We start from the raw sequence: 18,413 nt of genomic DNA on the forward strand, positions 1-18,413 counted from the left end.
ATATAAATGTTACCTTGGTCGTAAGTGGATCACATTCATAATACCAAGCATAAATCAGCATACCAGCATATCCACATATACTAATCAGCATTATAACTCCAATCATAAAACACCAAAGTGCTCTAAAATGCATAATTATTAAGAACATTAAGTTGAAAAATAATTATATAGTTCTGATGTAATAACTATAATAATTATAGACTATTATAACTACAGTAAACCCTCGTTAACACGAACTCGAAGGGACCGGGATTTGAGTTCGTGTTAACCGGGTGTTCGGGTTAAAGAGGAAACACGAATTCGTTTGTGTTAACGAGGTCAACTAAAAAAATTTAGTAGATAATATTACATCTATAATATATTCTTTATTATTTATACAGCAACTTAAATAAAATATATAACTTTTACGAACTTAGAATCTCCACAACCAACCACTTAAACAATTAAAATTTTTGACACCTAAATTATCTGCTATAGATATCGCTTTTTCCTGAATTAGCGGTCCAGTTATTGAAATATTTTAAACTTGCATATGATTAAACCAATTTAATAATTCAGTTTTGACATCTTCATGTTGTGCTCTGCGAATGCGTTTAGCTTCCGCAGTAACGGTTCCTGATGCAATTGTCTCATATTAGTTCCTTATTTTTTATTATCGTTGAGAGCGTTGATTATATTTAAATATTTAACAATCTCGGTTTTTAGTCAACTTTTTAATCATTTATTTTAATCAACTTCTTGTAATATTTCAACTTTTTTTTTCAAATCAATACACGTCTGCTTTTGCTTGCTCATCGTGGAAAACTAACAAGGCGCTATTATTTTGATAAATGTGACGTGTAAAACATAATATACATGAATATCACAATATAATATTGTTTACATATTATTCAATACTCATACGCGATTTGCGAGGATTAACCGAGAACTTTTCTCTGCACGGACCAAAAAGTTCAAAGTTCGTGTTAAAGGGGACGGTTAGGTTTGAAATTTCGAAAAATTTGATTTTTTACATATTCTGGTAGTATGATTCTTTAAGAATATTTCCCAGTTTGGTTTTTTGAGAAATTCGAAAAATTAATGAGCTCAGGAAAGTTAAAAAAGTAAGCGCTGGCTGGCAAAGAGTTACTCTAAACTTTAACCGTGTTTTTCTCGAAATGGCATTTTTCGCTAGTTTTGCCACGATAACTCACGAACGGCTGCAGACATCGACTTGATTTTTTTTTTTAATGAAGATAACGTATTTCTCCATAAACTGAACCTATTTTAGCGCACAAAAATTAATTTTTTGTAACTGTTTTAACAACAAATAACTTAAATTTTTCGAAATTTTTTCTTTTTTGGCTGCCATTGTTGTAACCTTGACGTACTCTTTTAGACTTTAGGTTCAGTCTATAGAGGGGGATCTCACGAACAAAATGGCACCAAAAAATTGAAAAATTCCAGCTCGTTCACCAGGAATCATGGCAAGAACAGAGCAGTGCGCAAATCGCGCGATCGCCTTCAATCATCAATATCACCCTTAATTATTTATATTTTTAGGACTTTTACGTCTCGTTTAGTTCGTTAAGAAAGCACTAATAACTTGCTTTAAAAAAATATTTATGTATGTTTATTTGTTTGTCCACAAACAATATTTTAATTTTACCCAATTTTCGGCCGTTTAAATCTTACCAGTCCCCTTAACCGAATTTCGCGTTAACGGGAGAAAGGTCCACAAAATCTGTACAAGTCTGCCGGGACCCAAATTTTAGTTCGGGTTAACAGAGTGTGTGTGTTAACAGGGTTTGTGTTAACGAGGATTTACTATATTATAATTAGGGATGTGCCGGATACCCGGCAATTATCCGATATTCAGCTAATTTGATTACTTTTTTATAATCCGGGTATCTGGCCGGATAGTTAATCTATCCAGCTATTCAGTCAATTCTGCCATTTTTCACAATTTGACCGGATAATAATTATATTCAAAATTTAAATTTCAAATATGAATAATAAATTAATGACGTATAAAATCGTATACAGGGTATCCCAAAACTTGCGGATACGGAGTACAGGACGCGATTCTTTATGTTAAAAGAAACAACTTTTTTTAAGCAAAATTGCGTCTGACAAGTAATTTTTGTAGCAAAGTAAGTTAAAGTTAACGAATAAGTGCTCTCGTTTACGCGCTCAGAGCCGGCGCACACTCATCAGTCGCTCGTATCTAGTCCTTGCTCTTTTTCTGTATTATATCGCTTAAAATACAATAAAAGTTAACAAAATAAATATTGCTTATATTCCTTACATAATAAATGAATAAAAGAATTGTCTGATTCCGCAACACCATCTGAAAATTTAAAAAATGTAAATAGTAATATGCTTTGTGCGCTGAGAGTTCTAGTAAACTATTCCTCAAGTTTAGTGATACTATTTAACTGTCATACATAATTGTGCAATATTTAGAATAATAGCATGTTCAGCACACAAAGCATATTTATATTTTTAACTATTTACATTTTTTTAATTTTCAAATAGTGCTACGAAATCAGACAATTCTTTTATTTATTTATTATGAAAGGAACATAAGCAATATTTATTTTGTTAAATTTTATCATATCTTAAGTAATATAATACAGAAAACTAGGTACGAGTGACTGAGGAGCGTGCGTCGGCCCTGAATGCCACATAAACGAGAACGCTCATTCGTTAACTTTAATTTACTTTGCTACAAAAACTACTTGTCAGACGCAATTTTGCTAAAGGAAAAAGTTGTTTCTTTTAGCATATAGAATCGCATCCTGTACTCCATATTTGCGAGTTTTGGGACTGTATAACCGTGTAAAAGGTATACTAATATAGTATATATTGTGCACCAAGGGGAGAAAGCAGCGTTTTTCAGACGAGTGTGAAGTTTGCCGTCCTCGCCTTCGGCTCGGGCGGCAAATCACACGAGTCTTTCGACCCGAGGTGCACACGATATTTTTCACAACACTTTTACGGAAAGTTCGACTTCCATGCCTAGAGAGAGGCGAGAGTGGCCATTTCACGCCAGGGCTTACTTTCCTCCCTAGGGAAGAAAATTGATACTTTCCGCCCGCTATGCCGCCTTGGCGAGAAATTGGCCACTTTCGCCCCTCTCTACAGGCATGGAAAGTCAAACTTTCCGTGGAGGTGTTGTGAAAAAAGTATTTATAGTTACGTTGACCATATTTGGTGAAATATAGATCATCAAGATATTTCATCATTTTCATCAAACATTTGGCCCATCTAACTAAATACTTTCATCGTTTAATTCTTGACTATACAGGGTGTTCCATTTTAAATAGTGCATTTTAATATCTCTTCTGTAACTCGTCATAGACAAAAATGTTTCAGACAAAAGTTACATGATTTGGAGAGGGCCAATAGACGATCTTATTAGATTTTGGGTCCGGGGCCCGGTATTGGGCCCAGTAGAGCCCAAGTTAAATTTTTTAAATGGAAAGGTTTATTTTTTATTGTATCATTTGTTTTCTACTAATTAAGGGAAATGGTAAGGTTTAAACGGCCGAAAATTGGGTAAAATTCAAATGTCGTTTGTGGACAAACAAATAAATATACTGTGATGTATGTACGTTAGCGAGACAATAGTGTGGGCCGCGCGAGAGTGGCCCACGTGTGTTCCACGTGTTGCCCGTGTGTCCCTCGGCGTGAGCTAGCGCTCAGTCCTCTCTAGTCAGTACAAGTATAACAATCGCGTATCAATAAAGTGCGTATACTACAATTTTGGCGACGAGGATAACGGACACAAGTGCGAATGTAACGGACATAAAAGAAGTGCGATCAGCGCATAAAGTCGGAAACTGCAAACATGAGAGCATAATCGGATGTCTGGCTCAAAAGAAGAGAGCGCGAAACAGAAAACAGGGTGGATTTTCGGAATCGAGGTGCATCGTGCACCGAGAACACGCCGATCGACGACTTAAGAAAGCAGTTAGCCACACTGGTGTACGGCCAGGGGGCCCTCTTTGGAGCAAAGTGAGAGTGAGTCGACGGACAACAGTGAACTTGGAAGAACGTTAGACAGTGAGGCACAGACAAGCGAGGGTGGAGAGACAAAGGAAGCGTTAGAGAAGCTATAGCTGAGTTATAGCTGAGTTATAGCTGAGAGAGAACAAACGCGAGTGTTATTCGACGATCTCTACAACATGGCAGAGAACAAAACATCAACAAAGCTCGAATTCCAGCTAGGACGAGACGACTGGGAAGTATTCATAGAACGGCTTGAATTGTTCTTCATAGCTACCGATGTGACTACAGAGGATAAGAAACGTGCGGTCTTGTCGACGAAAATAAGCGCAGAGTATACGCTAGTGAGGGATCTCTGTGCGCCGGTAAAACCAGTTACAAAGCAGAATTGACGAAGCTGGTGACAGACCACCTGTGCCCAAAGCCATCCGAGGTGATGGAACGCTGCAAATTCCACCAATCGACGCAGACGTCAACAGAGTCGGTCGCCGAATTTGCAGTAAGATTGAAGAGTATGGTACTCCACTGCAACTTTGCGGATAGAGACACGGCTTTACGCGACCAGTTGGTGTGTGGACTGAAGGACCATGACACGAGAGTGGAATTATTCCGTACAGACGCACTAACATATGACACCGCGTATAAGATAGCTGCCGGTCGTGAGCTAGCGAGAAAAAACGCGGTTACTACGGCAAGTTTGAGTCATGGAGAACAGGCGAAACAGGAAATAAATTTCCTGGCCAAAGGAAAAAATCCACGGAAAAAGCCCGACCATAAGCGACAGACTAAAGAGAAATCAAGTGCTGCTCGAAGAGGGCAGGAAAAGCAATAAGGTGATGTTTCGAAGACGTGCTACTGCTGTGGGGGAAAAAACCACTGGTACAGGAACTGTAGACACCGAGACAAAATTTGCGATTTGTGCAACAAGCGAGGTCATCTGCGAATCATGTGCAGAGGCGTGACTGGAACGAGAGGTGAGGGCACTGGCGAGAGAACAGCAGAACGAACTCGGGAGGTCAATACCAGCCAGCAGGCATCGAGGCAGCAGCTGAGGTACATTCACGACGGAGATGAGAACCGCTTGGACGAGGCTAGGGGAGGCGATTTTTTCAACTTGGTCACATGTGTCAACCGGACGGAAGGAAACCCTCCACAGGACCGCCGAGTAGACCCAGTCCTAGTGGACGTCCAAATCGAGGGAGTCCACATCACCATGGAAATGGATACGGGAGCGGGAGTGGCAGTGATTAGTGAAGCGAATAGACAGAAGTACTTTAAGAGAACGTCTTTAGAGGGTACGAGCCTAGAACTAAAGTGCTACGGCGGTGTTGTAATTCCCAGTAGGCGTATTAAAAAAGGTCATAGTTGTAGCGGAAAGGCATTGCGGCGCGTCTTGATTTGTATGTGATGCCGTCGAACGGGCCAACCTTGATCGGTCGAGATTGGCTAAAGGCGCTTAAAATGTGGCCGTTCAAAAATAGTATTCACAGAGTCGTAGAAATTAATATGTTAAATAGGTCTACTATCGCGGAGAACTTAATAAGAATGTTCCCGGCACTGTTCGACAGAAGGAGAGGGTCGGTCAATATAATAAGGGAACATTGTCACTAAAATTATAGAGCGGGGCCCGCCCAGTCGCGCTAAAGGCTCGACATGTACTTTTTGCCCTTAAAGAGAAAGTCGAGAAAGAGTTAAATAGACTGGAATCGCTGGGGCATATTGAAGCTGTAGGCGCGAGTGAGTGGGCTACGCCGATAGTCCCGGTGATTAAATCGAACGAAGATGTACGTATATGCGGAAATTTCAAATTGACGTTGAATCCGTGGCTGATAATAGACAAACACCCTCTACCGCTAATCGATGAAATGTTTGGAGCACTGCAGGAGGGGAGACGTTCTCTCAGATCGATCTCTCTCATGCTTACATACAAATCCCTGTCGAAGAAAAATCGCAAGATTATTTTACTATTGTTACTCATAAGGGTTATTTTCGGTATAAGAAAATGACGGAGGGGGTGGCGTCAGGCCCAGGGGATTTCCAACGTAAGACGGAGGACTGCCTGATAAGCATCTCTAACGCAATAGCTTCCTTAGATAACATTTACGTTACGGGGAAAAATGACCGAGAACATTACAAAGCACTTAAAGTAGTACTGCGTACATTACAAGAGAATGGCCTCAAGGTCAATAAGGAAAAGTGCGACTTTCTCAGGAAGGAACTTGAACTTTTGTGTTTCGTGATCGACAAAAGGGGTCTCCGTAAGGCAACAAGTAAAATTAAAACGATGGTAGAAGCACCACGACCCAAAAACCCAAAAGAGTTAACGTCCTTCCTGGGACTAATCACATATTATGCTAGATTTTTACCCCATCGAGCGGAGCTACTAAAATCACTGTATGAGTGTACCAAAACCGAGCGCTTTACGTGGAGTGAGAAATGCGAAAAAGCGTTCGGGTGGGTAAAAGAAGTTTTGACGTCCGAGAAGATTCTGGCACGTTATGACCCTAGCAAGGAACTTGTATTAGCTTGCGACGCATCAGGATACGGGCTTTCGGCGATACTCTCGCACAGGTATAAAGATGGTAGCGAATGACCGATCGCGTACGCGTCGAAGATAATTCCAGAACGCGAGTTGAATTGAGCGATAATCGATAAGGAGGCGGAAGCCATTATTTTTGGATTTAAAAAGTTTTACAATTATGTGTACGGCCGAGAAATTACGCTCAGAACCGATCACCGTCCACTCATGCACATTTTTGGTCCGCGTAAGGAGATCCCATTAACAATTGCCAGTAGGCTTTAAAGATGGGCGTATTTTTTATCGGGATTTACGTATAATATTGAGTATGTAAGATCGGAAGATAACGGAAACTGCGATGCATTGTCCCGGTTGCCAATCGCTGATTCAACTCTCGTTGTTTAGAAAGACTACAATAGGTTAAGTTATATAGAGAAAGTCGATGAGCATGCGGTGGATGTAGTTGATGTGCAAAGCGCGTCAAAGAAATGTAAAGTGCTCAGTAGAGTCATGAGATTCGTGAGAGAGGGCTGGCCAACAACAGATCAGCTCTCTGAGGAGGAGAAGAAGTACAAAGAGAAGAGCACTGATTTTACAGTAGAGAAAGACTGCCTATTGCGAGGTAGTAGAATAGTAATCCCTGAGGATCTGCAAAAAAGCGTATTGAGGGAGTTGCACGGATCACACATGGGAATGGTCCGAATGAAGTCGATAGCCCGGACATATATGTGGTGGCTCGGTATTGATAAGGAATAGAAGCTACCGCGAAAGCATGTAGTGTTTGCGTTGAGGAAAGAAAGAATCCGGCAAAGACACCGTTAACACCATGGCCTTGGCCAGATAGAGTGTGGTCACGGGTCCATAGTGACTTCCTCGGTCCGCTATACGGGCGTATGTTTCTGTTAGTAATTGACGCCCACTCAAAGTGGCCTGAAATTGTTGACAAGGGTCAGAATATCACAGCGGCGAAAACGGTAGGAATTTTTAAAAAATTGTTTGCGAGACACGGCCTACCGAGGCACGTGGTAACCGATAATGGTCGTCAGTTTACGAGCGAGGAATTCCGTGTTTTTTTAAAGCAGTGCAAAGTAAAGCACAGTTTCTCACCACCCTATCATCCGGCAACTAACGGTGCAGCCGAGAACTTCGTTGGTACTTTCAAAAATAAGGTGACTAAAATAATGAAGGAAGGGAAACCATTAGAACACGCTATTAATTTGTTCCTATTCGATTATCGAGCGTCGTCTCAAACTACTATTGGTCGCAGCCCCGCTTCATTGTTGTACAAACGCGAGCTACGAACCAGATTCGATTTACTTAAGCCGAACGTGAAGGACGAGGTAGAGGACCGTCAGGCCGCGCAGGTTAAGCATAGACCGGGAAATCGTCGCGTAATTTTCAAACCAAGCGACATAGTGATGGTCGATGATCATCGTGTTAAAAATCGGAAACGAGTAAAGGCTATGATAACAAAACAACTATCTCCGGTAACTTTCGAGGTTCGGGTATCATCCTCACTTATCTGGAAACGTCATATTGATCAAATAATCGCGTTCCGGCAATCGGAGGAAAATTATAGTGAAGGTAAGAAGGGGGCAATGCCTGAACTGATGCGGCTACGCTCAGAGAGAGCGGCGGTCCAAAATTAAAGAGGGAGGAAATTGTGATGTATGTACGTTAACGCGATAACAGTGTGGGCCGCGCGAGAGTGGCCCACGTGTGTTTCACGTATTGCCCGTGTGTCCCTCGGCGTGAGCCTGGATCGCGGCGTGGCTTGCGCTCAGTCCTCTCTAGTCAACACAAGTGTAACAATCGCATATCAATAAAGTGCGTATACTACATATACGTAAATTTTCTTTTGAAGCATGTTATTAGTGCTTTCTTAACGAACTAAACGAGACGTAAAAGTCCCAAGAATATAAATAATTAAGGGTGATATTGATGATTGAAGGCGACCGCGCGATTTGCGCACTGCTCTGTTCTTGCCACGATTCCTGGTGAACGAGCTGGAATTTTTCAATTTTTTTGTGCCATTTTGTTCGTGAGATCCCCCTCTATAGACTGAACCTAAAGTCTAAAAGAGTACGTCAAGATTACAACGTTATCTGCATTTAAAGAAAAAATCAAGTCGATATCTGCAGCCGTTCGTGAGTTATCGTGGCAAAACTAGCGAAAAATGCCATTTCAAGAAAAACACGATTAAAGTTTAGAATACTAGTTTTAGCTAGAAAATTGATACGTACGAAGCTCAAAAATTATCCGCGATATAAAATGACGTCACCAGGTCAGCTTCCATTGCAGCAGTAATCACAGAACATCACAGATTTTTTTCGGCTTTGGCCTCTTTTAAACACGAGGGAAAAGTGTAGCACAAGGCAAACTTGCACGCGGACACTTTGCCAGCCAGCACTCACATATTTAACTTTCCTGAGCACAATTTTGCGAATTTCTCAAAAAAACCAAACTGGGAAATATTCTTAAAAAATCACACTACCAGAATATGTAAAAAACCAAAAATCAAATTTTTTGAAATTTTAAACCTTACCATTTCCCTTAAGGACGTTCACCGATTATAATCGTAGCCAAAAGTTTCGCGCGCGTTCGGCTGTCTTTCCGTACAGCGCGACCTTTTCTCCACTCCACAATTTTTAACGTAGACTGTACAGTGTTGCCACTTCTCCATGGCGACACGGCGACACGCTTCTAAATCTCGTCAAAATACCGTCAAAATACCGGATTACAATTACACATAAAGTGTACCGCTACGTATCCCCATTTTGTAATATGTCATTCCTAATATCATCATGCTGGAATAGAGCCTATTTTGCCAACAGTAAGCTCCTGAAATCGACCCTCTTGTCCAGGCACCTGAAGCTCAAACTATACAGGACACTTATCAGGCCGGTAGTGACTTATGGATCGGAAGCGTGGACTCTATCAGCTGACGATGAGAAAGCTTTACGTATATTTGAGCGGAAAATCCTAAGAAGGATATATGGCCCTGTGAAGGAAGGTGAAATTTGGAGAATAAGAACGAACAGAGAGATAGAGTTGGCCATTGAGGAGAAAGATATAGTAAGATTCGTAAAGTCACGCCGGCTAGCTTGGCTGGGTCATGTAGAGAGGATGAGTGAAGAAAGGCTGCCAAGAAAACTGCTCCATGGAAACATGGAGGGAAGAAGGGGACGTGGAAGACCAAGGAAAAGATGGGTGCAAGACCTGGAGGAGGACCTGAAGACCATGAGGGTTAGACATTGGTGGGAGAAGGTGCGGAGTAAGGAGGAATGGAAGGGCGTCGAGAGGGAGGCCAAGGCCCACACCGGGCTGTAGCGCCGAGTTCATCATCATCAATATCATCATGCATCATATATTAGTTTTTTAGCAAAATACATAACCAATTTCTGTCGCAATAAATTAAAATATCCCTCTAAAACACGCTTTGCCTATACCTTACGTGTTAAAATTCGTAACTTTGACATTGAATATCTCGACTTTGGTACCGGCACGGTTCTTACAATTGAGGTGTATAGAATGTATAGATAACACTATTACGAGCATATAGTCCAAAGTTCAAGCAAATACATAGAAAATCGATTAACTAGTGAACGTCCTTAAGAGGGGACATACACCTAGAGACATAAAAAATAACCCTATATTCATGAATTTTTTTTCTCAGAAAGTATGAGGATTATTGAAGCGGAGTTTTACCAGTGTATTATATGTATATTTATTAATATAAGGCTAAATTTTTATTTAAAAATATTAAAAAATGTGGCAGATATCGTCAGATGTGTTCACTGCTGTTGTGTTTTGCGATACCTAATATATAATCTATACGGTTTACCTGTAACAAAAAAACTCGATTAATTCTTCAAGTATATAGATAAATCTAGTCTTTATCGTAGCAAATTTTAAAAATTTTCAATATTTGTGAAATGGCACTTATCTGAATATAAGAACGAATTTTCGCTTTAAAAAAATCGATCGTTTTTTGGCTATTAAAAAAGAAAGCTAAGGCGTAAAAAAACCCTACGATAAAAATTATCTATATACTTGAAGAATCAATCGAGTTTTTTTGTTACGCAAATAAACCGTATAGATTATATGTTGCACCCGTGCTGGAACACCCGTTGCGCGCGGAACTTTGCTCACGAGAAGCCTGAACTTCGCTCACGAGTAGCTTCAAGCCGAAGCGCGTTCCCTAACGACGGGATGTATTGATCTGTGTAATAACAACGACTGTCAGATCTACGGGGAGACTCGGATCGTTCGGACGTGTTCTCCACCTGAAACGCTTGTACAGAGTTCCTAATAAACCCTTGAGTTCCTTTCCTAATAAAGTGTTGTCTCTCTTTTCACGCGAGCCCGGGAGTGCGCGGAGCGAACGCGAGTGTCTCTGAGATAGCGGAGCGCAGCGCAACATTTTTGGGGGCTCGTCCGGGATCGCACGGATCACACGGATCGTACTGTTCGGACGGATCTGACGAGCGGACGAGCGGAACTAAATGACGAGTACCGACGAGCCATTGACAGCACCCGCGACGAGAAAGAGAGCGCGGATGGGAACCCCGAGGCCGAGAGCTCCACGGCTCGAGACAGAGACGGAGATACGACCCGGCTCGAGCGCCCCTCAGGTCTCAGCGGAAGTGGTGACACTGCAGGCGATGATGCAGGAGATCCGCCAGATGCGTGAGGATTATGCGGCGTTGCTGCGACAGCGGGAAGCGGAGCCACAGCGTCGAGAACTCCCGCAGCTAAGTTCCTTATTTAACGCGACCGGAGATACGGGAGCGCGGGCCGCCGCGGTCGCGGAAGTGACGCGTGTAGATTTCGTAGACGCGAGAGCGCGAGCCGCCGCGGAAGAAACGCGTGGAAGTTGTGCGCGTACGGAATTGGGCTTCAAGTTGAAGCCCGACACGTTCGACGGCTCGACGCCGCTGCGAGAATTCCTCTCCCAATTTCTTCTCATCGCGCGTGCGAATAATTGGGACGACGCGTCAAAATCCGTTGCGTTGGCCGCGAGTCTTAGGGGAAAAGCGCGGACGGTATTAGAGTCGGTCGAAAATTTAGAGAATTTATGTTTCGAAGAATTAAAATCGAAATTGGAGTTGCGTTTCGGCGAGGGGGGTTTGTCGCAAAACTTTTATACGCAATTTAGAAGATTTGGCTTCTCTTGGCGCGGAATTAGAAAGACTGTCGCGATTAGCTTACCCCGAGTGTTCTTTTTCGGTTCAAGATAAGATCGCGTGCGCGCAATTTGTTTCTGCAATATCTGACGGCTTTCTGAGGAGAACTCTCCAGTTGGAGGGATTAACCTCCTTAAAAGCAGCCGTCGAATGGGCGAAAGCGGTAAAAATTATTCAGGGGAATAGTTTCGAAAGAAGGAGGGAATATTTTGGAAAGAATTTTGAGAAGGAGGAGAGGAAGGACGCGCGGAAGGAGGTTGAAGGGAAGAAGGAAGGAAAGGAGGAGGAAAAAGAGAAAGGCTGGAGAAGCCGGAAGGGAAACTCGCGCGGCAGCAAATTTGGCGCCGACCGAAGGGAATGTTGGACGTGCGGGAAAACGGGGCATTTTCGATCTGAATGCCCCGAAGAGGGAAACGCGGTTTAGTTGAGCTTGACGGGGCGGGCTCAACTCTTGCGAAAAATACCCCGAAAGTTTTTCGTTTAAAAAATGTGGTAGTTGATAAGATAAATGAAAAAGATTTCTGTTATAATGGTTTACTAAACAATAAGTGTTGTTCCTTTAAGATAGACACGGGCTCCGATGTTTCTGTTGTTAATTCTAAAATGGTTGAAGATAAAATAGAAAGAATTAAAGTAGAGAATTGCAATCTGAGGTATCCAACTGGAGAAAGGGTTCCTTTAGAATCTAAAGTTAAAGTTAATGTTCAATTAGGTAAATATTCTGTTGAAGTTCTTATGTTTGTAGCAGAGATTTCTGATGAATGCTTATTGGGAAAGGATTTTCTTAAAAAAGTAAATTTGGAAAATGTTTTCGAATCTTTCTTTGTTGATCCCGATTTAAATAAAGAGAAAGTCTTCAATTGTTCTCGAGTGGAAGGTTCTTCTGGAGGAGATTTGTCTATCTTAGAAGAACTTTTTGTGAATAATTCTCTATATCTAAATGAGTCCCAAAAGGAGATTTTTGCCCAACTTCTGAGTGATTTTCAGGATGTGTTTTCTAAGGAAATTATTGCAGGGAATTGTGATATTGTTAAACATGCTATAAATGTGAAAGATTCTCCTCCCATAAAGCAGGTTCCCCGTCGTATTCCAATCCAAATGCGGGAAGAGGTGAATAAGATTATTGAGGATATGAGGAAACAAGGGGTGATTGAGGAATCGCAAAGCCCCTGGATCTCACCTGTAGTTCTTGTCAAAAAGAAAGATGGCTCTAGTAGATTTTGCGTGGATTACAGGAAAGTTAATGCTGTAACCAAAAAGGATTCTTTTCCTCTTCCCAGAATAGACGACATTTTCGACCAGTTATCAGGTAACATCTGGTTTTGCACTTTAGACTTAAAAAGCGGATACTGGCAAGTGAAAATCCGTCCTGAAGACAAAGAAAAGACAGCGTTTTCTATCGGTAACGGTCTCTGGCAGTTCACCGTTATGCCTTTTGGCCTTTGTAACGCCCCTGCTACGTTTCAGCGTCTTATGGAAAAAGTCCTTAAACAATTTTTGAATAAAATTTGTTTAATTTATCTAGATGATGTAATTATTTTTGGTAAAAGTTTTTCCGAAATGCTGAGAAATCTTGAGACGGTGCTTTTACGCCTAAGGGAAGTTAATCTGAAGTTGAATCCAAATAAATGCACTCTTTTTAGTAGAAGCGTTAGATATTTGGGACATGTTATTTCGGCGGAAGGCATAACTACGGATCCTGAAAAGATAACCGCGGTTAAAGATTGGCCAGTACCGCATACGAGAAAACAATTGCGGAGTTTCTTAGGATTTTGCTCGTACTACCGGAAGTTTATTAAAGGATTTTCTTCTTTGGCGAAATCCCTTTACTTCCTCACGGGAAACCAAACTAAGTTTGTTTGGAAGGAGGAGCATCAAAGAGTTTTTGAGGAATTAAAGCGAGTTTTATCTTCTCCTCCGGCCCTTTCTTTTCCTGAAGAAGAGGGAGAATTTGTTTTAGATACCGATGCTTCAAATATCAGTATCGGCGCGGTTTTGTCGCAAAGACAAGAAGGGAAGGAGAGAATTATAGCCTATTACAGTCGAGTTCTTAATAAGGCGGAGAGAAATTATTGTGTAACCCGCCGAGAGCTTTTGGCGGTTGTGGACTCTTTTAAATTTTTCCGTCATTATCTTTTAGGACGGAAGTTTTTAATCCGAACCGATCATGTTTCTTTGAAATGGCTTATGTCCTTCAGAGATTTGGAAGAGCAGTTAGCGCGATGGTTGGAAAGGCTCCAGCAATTCGAATTTGAGGTTATCCATCGTAAAGGAGAATCCCATAAGAATGCTGACGGACTATCTAGGCGTCAGTGTGAAAAGTTTGACTGTGGTTATTGTGAGAGAGTTGAGAAGAAAAATTTCGAAGAACAGGACAAGGTGGTTGCGCGTTTGATTCTTCAGAGAGAGACCCCAGAGGTCTGGCGTAAGGAACAAAGTGAGGACACGGGAATTGCATTCATTCTTCGAGCTAAGGAAACTGGAATCCGTCCTCCACGTACTGAAATCCCTGACAGGGACGTTTCCGCTCAAATCTACTGGTTACATTGGGACGCTCTAGTTTTAGAAGAAGGAATCCTATATAAGAGGTGGGAGGCCCCAAATCTGAAAACAAGTTTTTTTCAGCTTGTTGTTCCTCGAAGTCGGGTTAAGGAGATTCTGAGAGAGGCCCACGATTCTCCTTTGGGAGGACATTTTGGTATTAATAAAACGTTGGAGAAAATCCGGAAGCGTTTTTATTGGGCAACTTGCAAACAAGATGTGGAAGATTGGTGCAAATCTTGTAAGGTTTGCATTTCCAAAAAAGGCCCCATCGGGAAAGGGAAATCCCCTTTGCAGATTTACAATGTTGAGACACCATTTGAGAGAATCCAAATGGATATTCTTGGCCCCCTTCCAACAACTGCATCAAGAAATAAATATCTCCTTGTCGTTGTAGATTGTTTCTCTAAATGGGTGGAGGCGTTCCCATTGAAGAACATAAGAGCTAGAACAGTAGCAGAAATCTTTATTAATCAGTTTGTTTCTAGATATGGAGTCCCCTTAGAAGTACATACGGACCAAGGAAGGAATTTCGAATCAAAACTTTTTACGGAGTTGATGGATCTTCTTGGAATTAGGAAGACGAGGACTACTGCTTTGCATCCTCAGTCGGATGGACAGGTTGAGCGTCAGCATCAAACCATTACTAATTATCTGGCAAAGTACATTTCTGAGAATCAACGAGATTGGGATCGTTGGGTTCCCATGTTCTTGTTAGCTTACAGATCTTCGAAACACGAAACCATTGGTGTAACTCCTGCCGAATTATGTTTTGCTCGAGATCTTAAATTACCTTTAGATCTGTTACAGGGTAGTCCTCCAAAACTTCGTGGGGAGGAGGAGCAGTCAGTCGGGAGATTTATTGGAAATCTAAAGAGAAAACTTGAGGAAATCCATTCTGGTGTTAGGGCACGTATGAATATCAAGTCTTCTCGGGTTAAGTCCTGGTACGATCGGGGAGCCAGGCAAATTCTTTTTCAAGAGGGGCAGAAAGTCTGGTTCTACAATCCTCGTAGGACGAAAGGAAAAGCCCCGAAATTGCAAAGCAATTGGGAAGGACCCTTTTGCATAAAAAAGAAGCTTAGTGACGTGGTATACTGCATTCAGAAATCTCCCAGACACAAAAGAAAGGTTGTTCATTCGGATAGATTAGCTCTTTACTGTGAGAGAAAAGTATAGTTAAGGAAAGGTTAGAGTAGATCGGAGCCCCCCCAAAAAAAGAAAAAGAAATAAACAAGAAAATAATAATTAAATTGATGTAAGATTGTAGATGCTTGTAAATAAAAAGTTTCTTTAATGAAGTGTTGGATTTTTTTTAATTTGAAAAGTTGTTCTGTTTAGAATTTACTGCGTGATTACTTTGGTTTTCTCTAGAGGGAGTCTGCGGTTTGAGAGGACTTGTGAGATCTCGACCTAAACCACCGCGGCGGAACAACGGCCAAGACTCCTTTGGAAGAGAAATTCTTTAAGAAGACTGTCTCGCCCACGGTTCTTTTGAGTTGTGGTTTTTTCCGTGGGACGTAGGGCAAATGCCGAGACAGGGACTCGGGGAGTCTTTAAGACGTTGGGTCCACAACAGTTTCCCCCCCCCCTTGTCCGAAGATTTCGAGGAAGAGCGGTAACGTCGGGGGATGTTCCCGCAGAAGAGGATGGTTCGCCCTGGTGTCGGAGGGGAGGAGTCTGGCCAGCTCTTTCCCGGGAAGCCGAAAGAAGCGAAGCCTACCTCGAGGTGTTTTACGGCAAGGGACCAGGAGAGGGCAGTTCGTTAACCTGTGGCAGCAGCCCGGGGTAGAACAAGGGGCCAGCCTGGTGCCCGGGAAGTCGTGTATCGGGGCACTGCCCTTCTGTGGATTGTCGGGACGACAATCTACGAAGAAGGGAGGCAGTGTTGCACCCGTGCTGGAACACTCGTTGCGCGCGGAACTTCGCTCACGAGAAGCCTGAACTTCGCTCACGAGTAGCTTCAAGCCGAAGCGCGTTCCCTAACGACGGGATGTATTGATCTGTGTAATAACAACGACTGTCAGATCTACGGGGAGACTCGGATCGTTCGGACGTGTTCTCCACCTGAAACGCTTGTACAGAGTTCCTAATAAACCCTTGAGTTCCTTTCCTAATAAAGTGTTGTCTCTCTTTTCACGCGAGCCCGGGAGTGCGCGGAGCGAACGCGAGTGTCTCTGAGATAGCGGAGCGCAGCGCAACAATATATTAGGTACCCCAAAACACAACAGCAGTGAACACATCTGACGATATCTGCTATATTTTTTAGGTAATTATACAGAAAGAGGGCAACCTCACTGATTTCAATAACCTTGACATATGTTGTCAAGGACGTGATCCTGAGCAACTTTTTCTTATAACTTAATCGGCGGTCACTGTTTATTTAAAAGTTATGAACAAATGTAACTGAAAAATATAACAGTTTACGTCAGTGCTAAGAGAAGTAATTTACTGATATGTACCCACTTCTGCCTGCAGAGGAGGGGCGGCAGCTCCGCCTACATGTGTACTGTCTATACACACATATCAGTAAATTGTACTTCCCTTAGCACTGACATAAACTTGTTGAAATCGTTGAGGTTGCCCTCTTTCTGTATAATTACCATTTTTTAATAAAAATTTAACCTTATATTAATAAATATACATATAATACACTGGTAAAACCCCGCTTCAATAATCATCATACTTTCTAAGACAAAAATTCATGAATATAGGGCTATTTTTTTATGTCTCTAGGTGTATGTCCCCCTTAATTTGTTTTTTTTTTACTGATATTTGCTCTATTAAAACTAGTCTAGAAGACTAACCATTAATTTTATTCTATCACATTAACTACACTTAATAACTAAAGTCTATCCACTGATGTCCTTTAGATTTTTCCCTAGCTGCGGTGTTTCCCTTCTTCCGCACATTATGCTCTTGTCTTACACAAGATCAAATGGTTTGGTTCTCTTTAGCCTTCGGACATGATGTTGATTGTCCAGCAGTTGAAGAGCCTCTACTTTCACATGTTGGCGGATCCGGGTTTCATGCTTCCCGGCATATCTTTTAATCTCTTCTTTGACAGTTGGGATTCCAAGGTCCCGATAAATGTCCGAGTTGCGAACATACCAAGGTGTGTTCACCATGTTACGCAACACCCTATTCTGAAACGTCTAGATACTTTTAATGTTACTATCTCTGGCGCAGCCCCAAAGCTGAATATCATAAAGCCATACCGGTTTCAAGATCTGGTTGTAGATCAACAACTTATTTCGTATTGACATTGTGGAATTTCTTCCTAGAAGCCAATAATGTTGTTTATACTTAATGTCTAACTCAATTCTTTTTTTCTTGACATGCTCTTTCCACCGGAGTTTTGTGCCGAGAGTCATGCCTAGATATTTAACATTCATCTGGTAGGGTACCACCGTACCATTAATATCTAAGGAGATTGGTTCTGCTAGTTTCTTACTTGTGAAGTTTATATGGGTGGATTTAAGTTCGTTGAGCTTAATCCTTCATTGTTTAGTCCAATTAACTGCATTGCTTGCCTCTTGTAATTTTCTGATAGAGTTTTCTTGATCTTGGTCTACTGCAAGAATAGCCGTGTCGTCAGCGAATGTAGCTATAGTAGTTCCTTTTAGCGCTGGTAGATCACTAGTATATAATAAGTAAAGAATTGGGCCTAAGACACTTCCCTGAGGTACACCGGCTCTTATTTCCTTTAAGTCAGAGTACTCGTCTTCCTGTTTAATTCTGAATAGTCTATCTGAGATATAAGATGTTAAGATGTCTATATACTGTTTCGGAAGCATTTTATTTAATTTGTATATCAGGCCGTCATGCCACATTTTATCGAAGGCCTGGGCAACGTCTAAGAATACTGCGGAGCAGATCTGTTTTTCCTCGAGCGCACGTTTAATTATATCAGTGATTCTGTGTACTTGGTCATTCGTTGAATGTTTTGGCTTGAAACCGAATTGTAAGTTCGGTATTAGGTTGTTATTCTCTATTAGTGGTCTTAGTCTCTTAAGTAGTAGCTTTTCGAATAATTTTGAAACGATTGGCAGGAGAGATATTGGTCTATAAGACTTAACATCATTAGGTTTGCCCGGCTTTGGTAGCATAATCACCTCTGTAATTTTCCAGCAAGCAGGGACATGTTTCAATCTGAATGCTGCATTGATGAGATAAGT

The 18,413-nt window shown here is 41.7% G+C and overlaps 1 protein-coding gene across 3 annotated transcripts in view; it reads right to left on the bottom strand.

Annotated features, from left to right (window-relative positions):
* LOC139781234 (sodium-coupled monocarboxylate transporter 1-like) overlaps window positions 1–18,413 on the bottom strand; it is an 87,794-nt gene that overhangs the window by 55,139 nt on the left and 14,242 nt on the right. For all 3 annotated transcript variants that reach the window (XM_071720062.1, XM_071720061.1, XM_071720063.1), the window contains exon 2: window positions 14–122. In XM_071720062.1, the coding sequence (XP_071576163.1) occupies window positions 14–122 (109 nt within the window). The remainder of the gene's footprint in view (window positions 1–13; window positions 123–18,413) is intronic.

Source organism: Temnothorax nylanderi, unplaced genomic scaffold, assembly GCF_030848795.1.
Source record: "Temnothorax nylanderi isolate EJ_2023f unplaced genomic scaffold, tnyl_v1.0 TNYL_tig0323_pilon, whole genome shotgun sequence".
Taxonomy (NCBI): domain Eukaryota; kingdom Metazoa; phylum Arthropoda; class Insecta; order Hymenoptera; family Formicidae; genus Temnothorax; species Temnothorax nylanderi.